The 12,115-nt window shown below is 36.4% G+C and overlaps 1 protein-coding gene across 3 annotated transcripts; it reads right to left on the bottom strand.

The window, feature by feature from the left end:
- Nucleotides 1–548: 548 nt before the first annotated feature.
- On the bottom strand, nucleotides 549–12,036 carry cryzl1 (crystallin, zeta (quinone reductase)-like 1). 3 transcript variants are annotated; one of them, XM_059323791.1, is made up of 14 exons: nucleotides 11,808–12,036; nucleotides 11,367–11,444; nucleotides 8,970–9,042; nucleotides 8,808–8,852; nucleotides 8,210–8,278; nucleotides 4,053–4,186; nucleotides 3,747–3,858; nucleotides 3,444–3,464; nucleotides 2,907–3,005; nucleotides 2,664–2,776; nucleotides 2,390–2,495; nucleotides 1,631–1,676; nucleotides 1,174–1,287; nucleotides 549–1,093 (listed from the first exon to the last, which is right to left on the bottom strand). In XM_059323791.1, the coding sequence occupies exons 1-13, from the start codon at nucleotides 11,871–11,873 to the stop codon at nucleotides 1,191–1,193; spliced, it is 1,059 nt and encodes a 352-aa protein (XP_059179774.1). In that variant the 5' UTR covers nucleotides 11,874–12,036; the 3' UTR covers nucleotides 549–1,093; nucleotides 1,174–1,190. The 3 variants fall into 3 exon arrangements, with proteins under 3 accessions (XP_059179774.1, XP_059179773.1, XP_059179775.1); XM_059323790.1 differs by having other exon boundaries at nucleotides 549–1,063; nucleotides 11,808–12,031; XM_059323792.1 differs by lacking the exon at nucleotides 3,444–3,464 and having other exon boundaries at nucleotides 549–1,063; nucleotides 11,808–12,031.
- Between the last annotated feature and the right edge of the window lie 79 nt (nucleotides 12,037–12,115).

Below are 12,115 nucleotides of genomic sequence, written 5' to 3' on the forward strand. Positions count from 1 at the left end.
ACGCATGCATACTTCAGACCAGGCGTACAGAGTTTTAGCTGAGTGATGGTGTTTCACTGACAATTTCACTCATTAGTGTTATTAATTTAGCAGGCTGAAGCGTTCTGAACATGATACATTAGTGGTATGGATGCTGCAATTAGCCACAGCAATGTGTAAGAGCTGCTCTGGCAACGTTGGAGAATGTCACTGCTGCAACAGTGAAATTGCATTATCATTGACATGAGAAATGCAGCAAACAAAGTCCTAGTAGTGGAGTAGTGGAGTAGTGGAGCGGGCCACAAGTACCGATATGCAAATAGTTTAAGGGTGTTTCCACAACTATTTATGGCAACCTGTGGATGTGGAGATAAGGCAAGAGCACATGCACACAGTTCAACAATGGCTGACATTTGTAAAAAAAAATAATGGGTGTGTGTGTGGTAAAAACTATATATAATAATCTAGGGTAAAGAATGCATATGTTTCGGTCTTTGTGAGTTTTATACATCTGCCCCCTGGACTCATGGAAGACAGAATTTTAAGGAAGCAGAGACAGAAAAACAACACATGCTTTCTTATTTATTTACTGTTTAAAAGTTACAGTACAGTTCCTGATCATTTCTGTTCAGGAGTTTTACTTGAGACTCAAATAAAAAAAGACAAAAATGGAAGTGTTCCACAATCATGATCCTGTTTATATTGTAATTTGGATGATTTATAGGCAAAACATAAAACATAGAAAGCAGGAATTGCACTTGTCTTTTCACTTGTCAAGTGAATGGATTCTCATGAAAATATGTAGTAACAAATAATCCTAATCTCCTAAACACATACATATTCAGATTTTGGTCAAAGGTTTCCGTGTTTGAAGGAAACACAGCGGCTTGTTCGTTGGAAGTGTTTCCTCAGAACCTGAAGAAAATTGATTCTTCCTGCAGCTTTGAGTCAATCAGGTCAGATGACCTGCAGACTCTGACCACAGGTGTTAATGAGTGTTTGTCCTCAGTGTTAACTCAGACTGGCAACTGGTTCATGATGTCTGCCTGTCTGCATGATGCATGATTCTGCAGGTTTCAGGTTCCTAAAAACATTTCACAAGTAAAAACAAAGACTGTAATTGTTAATTTGTTATATTAAACAATTCAAAAAGCAGAGAAAAGTGATTCCTGTGATTTGTAAGTGTTGTCTTACGTCGTAGACGAATGTGATCAGAGTTGAACTACAGCTTTTTTCTTCTGGTGACGCTGAACAGTCTCCATGGCAACAGTGGCCTCATAGAGCGGGAACGCCTCCTCAGGCTGAGGTCTGGGCGAGAGATTAAAACCAGACATACCAACTGAGAACATTTGATTTAAGTTACACTACAGTGTATCTGTCTTCAGAACAGTGGGCTGTAATTCCATATTTAGTGCTTGTTTTGGTCTAAATAACCTTAAATCTCTTAACTTATTTATGAACTGCGTCAGGTCTTAGAAATCAGATTTGGGGGCACTAACTAACTTAACTTAATGCTCAAAGTGTGATGTCTGTTTTCATCGCACTAATGATGGAAAAACTATAATGTGCAGCCCGAAAGGACAAACAGAAAATCTTACCTACTGGAGCATTAATGTGACTGACCATACAACTTTTTTGTGTGATGAGTTACCTGAGTACTCCAGTTGACATCTTCTCCACGATGTCCTTCAGAATATCTGACACAAGTCTGTTAAGGAGAGAGTTTATGTATCTGCTCACAGTGTGAAATCTAAAAACTAGGGCCGGGACTTTAATGTGTTAATTAAGATTAATTAAGTACACAAAAATTAACGTGTTAAAAAAATTGACGCATTTTAATCACACGCATTTTTTGCACCGTGGAACGTTTTTCACTGGATGAGTTTCAGGCGGACTGATTACACTGGAGCACCAACTAGCGTTCATGAGTTCAGACAACAACAAACCACAGTGAACATGATGAGACCGCTTTGGTTGGCCTCGTGGATGGGAAATTTTGTTACAAAAAACGTACTTCAAAGTGTTGTGTTTCACTTAAAAAAAACAAAATATTATAGTTTACAGAAGGTCTACCTACCTATAGGCTACTTGAATTTCTGAAATATACTATATTTCTAAATGTGCTATTGCTACACTTAATGGCAAAAATTGCACTGGTCTGTTGGACTTGAACAAAAATAAACAATATTTTTGTTGCTTAAGCTTATGTATTCAGTCATTATTCAATGGTATACTAACAATCCATGTGAAAAAAATTACTTCTCACTGTTCTCAGGTCAAATATTTATATGTGATTAAAATGCGATTAATTTCGCTTAATTAATTACAAAGCCTCTAATTAATTTGATTTTTTTTTTTTTAAATCGAGTCCCGGGAATACTAAAAATGTTTGCACATGATCAGAGGATACGCAAGTATCTTCCTTGCTGAGCTGATGAAGCCGTCCACACTTCATGGTTGAGAAAAGATATAGAGGCCGATTTTAAGAACAATAATCTGCAATCTGGAGGATCCATCTGTAGAAATACAAAATACATTATAATAAAAGACATCATTTGAATTTATATTCAATTAGGATGAATTGAAATTTGTATTCTAGTCTTTTTAACTGGAGTTCTTGGAAGCAGAGGGATTCTAAAAAAAACAATATAAAGTAATCACTGTGTGATGCAGCGCTGGCTCACCTGCAGGTCTTTGTGGGATGTGACCCAGTGTCCCCCCACTCCCAGCACACTGATGATGTCATGTTTGTGTGGGAGGAGCTTCGCCTCCTCTGACTCTTCCTCATGCAGACGCACTACACACACAAACACAGAAAAATGTCCTGTTGTTTGAGCAGCCTGAGGGCATGCTGACCAATCTGAGGTCTATTTTTACACACACTCATCAGTTTTACATTGAGAATAAGACACAGAAAATGTGTTTACCTCCAGAGTCTATGACGATATCCACTCCCAGTCCTCCTGTCTCCTCCAAAACCACTGGCAGCAAGTCTGATGAGCCATTATAAACTGGAATAACCTTAACTTTACACACAAAGATGGAGCAAGATGATATTACAAGTCATTCTGATTTATAAAACATTTAATTTTTGTTTTAAATCTCAATGTCAGTTTGCAATTCTCCTCCCATCTGCACAAAATATCATATTTAGGCTGCAGTGGTTGCAATCTTGAGGTTTTCCACACGGTGGCAGCAGGTTTCAGATCAAGATTCATAACATTCAACTTTCACATATTTTAGCCAATTAAAATGATGTGTTAAGAGTTAATACCAAAACAATATATCTGTATAATGTGCTGCAAACTGGAATCGTCCTGGTTTTAAAAAGACAAATGACACACAAGCTAATAAACCTACAGCTCATATTGATTCATCCAACTGTTATTTAGTGTAAGAATGAGAAGATCAGCAAGGAAGCAAGCATGTTAGTCAGTTAGAAAGACAGAAAGAAAAGATCTCACCGACTAAAGGATCCTGAACACCTGAGGGAAATACGAAGGAGAGGAGAAAAGGACAGAAGGATACAGGAAAAAGAAGCAAATATTTTTTTAAAGGGTGAAAGAGAAGCAATAGAGCATGAAATGATCAGAAAAAAAGGAGCTTAATTCCCCAAATAGTTGTGATTTCATAGAAAAATGCATTTTAAATAATTTGACACGCATTGATTGGGTTTAAAATGTTAAATGACTGTAGAGGACTCTTAAGAAGCTAGGAAAGCTTTTTGAAAGTGAACTTGAGACATCACAATGTTTCTCTGTACGTACCTACGCTGGGCCGAAGCTGCTTCAGGAATGTGTGTTCTTGTGGCGAGTGTGATGTCGTAAAAACCTTCACTCCGTGATAACACGCCAACTGGATGCACATAAGGCCAAAAGACTGAGGAGGGAGAGGAAATGGGAACATTTTCCTTATTAAATTTGTCTTTATTAGATAGTTTTTAAAGTAGAAAGTGATTGGAAACATGCTGCAACACAGATCCTCTGATGGGCCATAACTGTCCTGGGTGAATGTTGTTTTTACATGATGTCACCAAGTAGTAGCAGAAGATTCTTCATGATTATATTACATACGCTGGCTCCGTCCATGACCAGGAGTGTGTGTCCTGCTGCTATGCGAGCTTGTGTGTGTAGAGCGGTGTAGGCACAGAGGCCGTCCCGCAGCGCTCCAGCAACACACACCGAGCTGAGCTTCTCTGGCTTCTGAACTGAGAAACAGAAACAGAGACACACACATCTAGTGGATCATTTGTACATTTGAGGTCGGGGAAAATATCGATACAGCATAGTATTGCGATATTTAGCGTACTGACCAAGGTTAAAATTGTTTTGATTTTTTATTAGTCTTAGTTTTTAACAACCTTGGTTTTGACAGCCCACCGCTTTCGCTGTTCCTGAGGCCGTAGTGGGCTCACTTTTAGGAATATACAGGAGATACCATATCATATGAAACTAGAAGATCCAGCGCAACATCAAAATGCAACTTCAAGTCTAGTTTTCCGTTTCCCTAGCTAGCTTTCAATTCAAATCTGAGACATTTCTTCGGTGTACAGCCTCATTTGCACTTGAGTCTTTGCTGCATTCTGACAAAAACATATTAATAAATGCTCATTATGACCTAGCAGTAATGTTGGTAGGCTAATTAATACTCAGTTTTAGGCTGTGTAGAACCTGATAATGTAATAAATTCCCGTTAATGTAATAACCCCGTTAATGTAATAAAAATCTGCACTTGAGTCCAGTGAAAATGTAATAAAACCTGATAATGTAATAACTTCCCAATAATGTAATAAAGTGCATTTCCCAATAATGTAATACACTTTTAACCAATAATGTAATAAAGTATTACATTAATGGGAGGTTATTACATTATCAGGTTAGCCTTCATTTCGCAAGTCCTGATAAAGTAATAACTTCCCGATAATGTAATAAAGTGCAGCAGACCACCCATTACTTGAGTTCAAGTGGTGATACTGTGTAGGCAACTCTAGCTCAAGAGCTCTAGTGCCACCAACAGGTCAAAGTTGAATGTTTATTAACTTTTGACCCGTTCATCCGTTTTTCTCAAAGGATGTATCACTGGAACCCTTGGGCCAATCCAAGCTCAATGCATCCTCAATGGGGATTTTCCGCCATCTTTGATTTGATCAAAAACCTTTAAAAGGCCTCTCTTATCACAAATGTTGTCTAACCTTCTCTAAACTTGGCCCAGATGATCTTCCGACCATGACACACAAATGCATTCAACATCTTCTTGATATTCAAAGGCACTTGGCTGTGACAGCCAATCAAACTTGATGGTGAGGTCGCCAAACAGGAAGTAAGCCCATTTCTCAGTAACCCTTTAGCAAATCTTAACCAAAGTTGGTACATATGACATCATGACATCATCATATGACCCAAAACATCTGGTGACCTTTGACCTCTAGGGGGCCACATATTCTGTCCAATCTTCATGAAACTTGGCATATGATCTTCAGACCAAGTTGAACAAATGTGTCAAACAGCTTTTTCAATTTCAAAACCATTTGGCTCTCTGACAGCCATGATAACCTTGAGTGCAGTATCTCTAGAATGCATTGGTGCAAGTGCTTCAAATTTGGTATGAGTGTTTGTAGGGACTTAAAGATTAATTGATTTGATGATGAAGGTCAAAGGTCTCTCCTTATATGTCCTTGATGCACGTGTTTCAAATTAAGCAGCTAGCTCAGTGAGCTCAGCAACATTGCAACATTTTAGCCAGTATATTGCATCCACTCTAGTTGTTTCTAGTTGTTATTATTATTGCTACTATTATTGTCTTTAATCATCTCCAGTAATATATTATTACTACTAATATGAATAATCAAAAATATAGTATTACATTACAAGTATTGCATTACCTACATAGTTTTTCTAACTACATGCTGGTACCAAAGGCTCATCGATAGCTGTCCAGTGTATAAAGTCGCTTGTTTTATTATAAATGTATTTTATATTCTATATTTACTTCAATCAGTCTATCTACTAAAACATGGAGGGCAAATGAGGCTTTGGTTAGTGAAGTTATTTCATATAATATTCACATTCAATAACGATAATACATTGTCTATTTGCTATTGGTTTATGGATTATAGACCAGTTCAGTATATGGATGCCGAAAGAAAGTTCAAATCCATGTTCAAAATAGCCATGATGAAGACATCAACCATAAAGAAATTCTAAAATGGTGGCTCTAAAATGAGGTTGCTTTTCTGGATAGGTTGCTTTTGTTGTGTGTTGAAATTAACTGAACAAATACAAAATTGTTGCATTTGGAGTCCACTGCCATTTGCCAGTGATATTTAAAAAGTTCAGAGCACTGTTGGTAACACTATATAGTACTGGCTTTTCTGGATATAGGTTACTTTTGTTGTGTGTTGAAATTAAATAAATAAACAAATACAAAATTGTTGCATTTGGAGTCCACTGCAATTTGCCAGTGATATTTAACGAGCTCAGAACACAGTTGGTAACACTTTATTTTACAGGGTCCCTAATACAATGTATCCAACCTATGTACTTAGTAAAAAGTAAAGTGTTACTGCACTGTTTGAGCAGTGCTTTGTAGTCTAATATTGCTGTTGATTATGTGAAAATGTTCTGAAAGCACTAGGCACAAGTAGTTACATATACACTACTGGTCAAAAGTTTTAGAACACACCAACTTTTCCAGAATTTAATTGAAAATGATGCAGTTTAATGTCTCAGTCTACTCTGAAATTAATGCACATTTGCAACATTTAAAATTCTTTATTGAGCATGATAGTGTTTTGAAAATAAAAAAAGATTCAAAATCACATTTTATGTTGAACTAAAGGACTAAAAAAAGACACAAAATGACCAAAAAAAGGACACAAAATGACAAAAAAAGACACCAAAAGACACAAAATGACTTACAAAGACATGAAAAGAATTTAAAAATGGACAAAATAGCCCAAGACTCCATATGAAATGTAGCCTACATTATCTTTCAGTTTTGGTTAACCTTACCTTTTTTTATTTACCTCTGGCAGTTCACCACTTACCTTCGTACCCTTTCAAGCTGTTCATTTGACTTGAACTGCTTGAATTTCAATAAAAAAATGGAAAAATTGGGGTGTTCTAAAACTTTTGACCGGTAGTGTAGTTTGAAATACAAAATAATCCATTCCAAAAACGTATAAAAGCTGCAAGCAATGATGAAGGGGCATGTATAGTGGATGGCACCAAAGCTGGTTGAGACCAGGTTTTTTTTCGTAGGTTCTAAGCCGGTTAAATGTCAATAAGACTCAAAGTTTAACACCAGGGTGCTCAAAGATCAGAATGGCAGCCAAATTCTGATGTGCAAAATAGTTTTGGAGCTATTTGGAGAGGTCTGGCAATATCACCAGACATTGAAAAATAAGTTTGCAATCCATTTATGTGAAGATATAGGAGTTAAAACACATTTACAATATTGCACCACCCCCTAAATGTCAAAGGTCACCAAATTGTTTAGGTGTTCCCAGGGTGACGTCATGACTCTATATACCAAGTTTGGTTAAGATATGTTAAAGGGTTGCTGAGAAATTGGCTAACTTCCTGTTTGCCGACCTAGCCATTAAGTGTGATTGGTTGTCATGGCCAAGCACCTTTAGATTTCAAGAATTAATAAACATTCAACTTTGACCTGTTGGTGGCGCTAGAGCTCTTGAGCTAGAGTTGCCTACACAGTATCATCACTTGAACTCAAGTAATGGGTGGTCTGCTGCACTTTATTACATTATCGGGTAGTTATTACATTATCAGGACTTGCGAAATGAAGGCTAACCTGATAATGTAATAACCTCCCATTAATGTAACACTTTATTACATTATTGGTTAAAAGTGTATTACATTATTGGGAAATGCACTTTATTACATTATTGGGAAGTTATTACATTATCAGGTTTTATTACATTTTCACTGGACTCAAGTGCAGATTTTTATTACATTAACGGGAATTTATTACATTAAATGTTTTATCCTTCTTGTAAGGCTCAAAATAAGGTTTGCGGCTCCATCCCAAAAAAAAATTCTCTTTATTTTTCCAACAATGGCTCTTTTGTTAGTAAAGCTTGCCGACCCCTGGTTTAGAAGATAATTGAAGCTGCTCTTTGAAGGAACAAAGTGCAAGTTATGTGACCTGCATGTCTGTGAGTGAAGATTTGTGTGTGTATATGTGTGTGTGCAAATAGTACGCTAAATAGTACCTAAATAGTGTTCGTCTATGTCAATGACATCACAGAGTCCAGAGCAAGGAGAGTCCAGAGGCAGAATACCTGGAAATAGAAGGAGGATGAGAGACAGAAGGATATACAGTGTATAATAAATATTATGGAATAAGGGGAATTAATCCCATTAAAACTATTACATAACAATTAAAATGTAATTTTTAAACTCATGTTACTGAATTTGGTAAAGTTGAACATATATTTAACAAACTGTAGACGTAAGACCTGGCAATCACATATGTAGATTTTTGAAAATGTTTTCGCATTAATACATTTATGATGTGATACATGATAATTGTGAAATAGTAGTTATTAGATATTACAAATATAACTGATCAACTAAATCTATAACAATGACAAAGCCTTCAGTGCTGAAAAATTAGACTATTGAGTCTTTATTTGTAACAAAATAAAAAAAAATTAAAAAAAGGAAAGATCAACAAAATTTTCAAAAGGTCTTTCTTTTGAGCTTGACATTTGAAAAGGGAAGCTCATTTCGATCGATTTTTAAAAAATTAAGAATTACAATTGTGCCACCCCTTTCTCCTGGGTCAGATCATTTAAAATAACATCCTACCTACAACCTCGTCCTCTGGCTGGAAGAAAGAGACCTTGTCGCCCACTGCAAGAAAAAAACACAAACATGTTAAACATATAAGGTCTTTGAAGGTGCTCACTACTAATCACCTGTATTTCTTTTGAAAGATCATGCAGCACCAATGAAAAGTGTGTTTGCAACCTTGCTGGACGACCCCGGCCACCTCTCTGCCAACAGGAATTAAATCTCTCTGGATCCCCAAGTCATCGAGCAGCTGGAGCAAAAGACAGATGAGCAGAGAAGAATATGATCACTGGGCTCATAAATGGGTAACACTTTACAATAACCACCATTTATAAATGGTAAACAGATAGTTTATTAATGTTTAATCATCATTTATAAACCATATAAATAGGCCAATTAGAATGGTAAATACATATTTTTATTAATTTTTAACTAACTAAATAATTTATAAATGGCAAATAGATGGGACATTAATGTAAGTTTATAGTTACTTTACCATTAACAAACCAATAAATTATAATAAATAGTTTATTAATAGTTTTAGTTGGGTTAGCACTCATTATAACTCATTATAACCTTTTTTAACACCATATTAAGTATGTTAATGATTTTGAAATGATTCATATACCTTGAAGAAATTGGTTGAAAACATTTAAAGATTAAATATGTATAGCACTTTGTAAATGGTTAATAATTGGTCTATAAACCATCTATTAACATCACTTAGTTGGTTATTAGGGCCTCGGGGCAATCGCACCGATCACTACTGTTATACTGTGGATTTTTTCTTCTTCCTCTTCCGGACGCAATTTCGTCCCGCTACTAGTCCTACAACTTGAAGAGTTGCAGGACAAATTATATATCAAAACGTGCGGTTTGATCGGGATCGGTGTGCTATTACTTTTCTCTACAGAATACGAATTTTTCTGCCCAAAATTTTGCATTGAAATGAATGGGACGGCCGACAAAAAATGAGCGAAAAAGAACAATAATTCGGCATAATTTCACCTAGAGACTCCATTTAAACTTTAAACAGTAGACACAAGTCTTGTGTATTGGTGTATAAATCCACATTTCGATAGGTCATATAGTTTTTTATCAATCCCTGTTCAATGACCATGATCATTTTTGGAGAAATTCTGAGATTATAATGGGTGTGTATTGCATGGAATGTTCGTGTCACAGTGTGTGACATCATCGCCAGAGTGTAGAGGGAGAGAAGAAATAGTCAAAAAATAAATTTGAAAACTGTGCTCCAGGCCGCAAATTCCACTCTACAGAAATAATTTATACACAGAAACGTAGGAAAATTTGTCTTGTCACTCACAATCCTCTGGTAAAGCTGTCAGAATTATAGTTTGGGTGTAGGACGCACAGATGCGCCACCAACACACACCAACAGCCTCATTGGCTCCCATATTAAAAAACGCAGGAAGATATTTGAAAAAGGGATATGGAACAGTTTTTTTAGATCGCTCTAACAAAGTTATTTTTTCATTTTTCTGAAAAAAAAAAACATGTGTAGACGTTCAGGAAGAACTCAGGAAGCTCAAAGTGAAGTCAGATCAATGATGGGTATTATGGTTTTGCCAAAAATGCTTTCTGTTCGAGGCCAGAAATTCCAGCTTGTCTACCTCTAATGTCACTATACCGGAACAGGTGCCAGTTAATTCTGTTGATTGCTTTGATCTGATTGCTTTTGATCTTTGATGTGATTACAGTTACAGATACACACACACAACACACACACACACACACACACAGGTAACTTTATGTGATTTTAATTACACACACATACATACACACACACACACACACACACACACAGGTAACTTTATGCGATTTTCGCTACACACACACACACACACATTTTGAGGTTAAAGGGCATAGTGTGAAATCTCTGTAGAATATCATCATAGTGTACACACACCGGCAGTAGCCCCCGTGGCCCTTTCAGAATTTCCCCAGAGGAAATTTTCTAGTTGTAAAATGTTACCCATAAATGGATTGATTACTGAGCCAACTAAATTTTATTTAATGGCATAAACAATAAGAGTGAAGACTGACACAAAATATCTATAATTCCAAATAAGAAGTCCTTCCTTCCTGCAGCAGTTAGACTTTACAGCCAGCACTGCTCCCAGTAGACAATACACACCAAAACTCACAATAACTGTACTAAAATGTACACAAACTGTGCAAAATAAGTATTTTCAATACTTTAGTCAAGTGTTTTATCAATCCACTGGGCAATATAAAACATGTTTCTATCTGTAATGGTGCAACTTTAACTGTTGAATCCGTCCATATTGTTCCTATTTTTTTTATATATGTCTTATTAAGATTGCCTGTTTACTATTTACTGTTATTTTATTGATGCTTCTTTCTTTTTGTGCTATACTCTTTCGCTGCTGTAACACTGAAAATGTCCCTATTGTGGGACTTATAACGGAATATCTTATCTTATGTAAGTAACAACAGATCGCTGACAGTGTGGGCATGGCATGCAATATGTGATCTGATCAGGGGAAAGCCTTGCTCATATTAATTTTACATAATCATTGATTTAAATACCTTGAGATCCAGTGGGCTGAGTCCACATGCCTTTACCTGAACTCTGACCAGGTGACTGCCTAAAACCTCTGGAAGACTCTGGAGAGAAACAAATAGATACAAACTGAGAAACTGACATATATAACAGTGCTTTAAAAAATGATACACTATAATTTGACACACACAGGTTAACATCAGTTGCACTGAAATACACAAGCATCATGACGATTAAAACAGTGAGTTAGAAGTGATTTTATGTCCAGTGTAGTACTCTAAGATGAGGTTTTTGAAGTTATATGAAGATGCTGGACACATTTTAATCTCTTCTCCATAGTGATGTATACAGTTTCAGGGTAGTTTCCTCTGCTTTCTTCTAATTTGATGCATAAAATGTTGCTTATAATGACAGAAACAGCATCCACTTGCACACTCAGACCCCCGAAATATGAAACACAAGCTCACCGTTTCCTGGATAACGAACTTTGGCTCAGCATCACTCACTCCAGCTCGGCAGTATAAACCTTTCATGCTCTTATACCTTTAATGTCTGCAGCAATGTGCAATCTGCTTGACAATAAAACCTTTCAAACAGTACTTATTTCTTTCTTCCAGCAAGAGATATTTCTATTTCTCACCTGCAGCTAAACTGACAACTAGCTTCAGTCAGCTGACCTCTTCTTCTTCGTTGTTTACATTTTTTGCTGGCAGTAATCGCTACAACACCACCCTCTATTGGATGTCATGGAGTGACACATCTTTAACCCTTTGGA

The sequence above is a fragment of the Centropristis striata genome, chromosome 20, assembly GCF_030273125.1.
Source record: "Centropristis striata isolate RG_2023a ecotype Rhode Island chromosome 20, C.striata_1.0, whole genome shotgun sequence".
NCBI lineage: Eukaryota > Metazoa > Chordata > Actinopteri > Perciformes > Serranidae > Centropristis > Centropristis striata.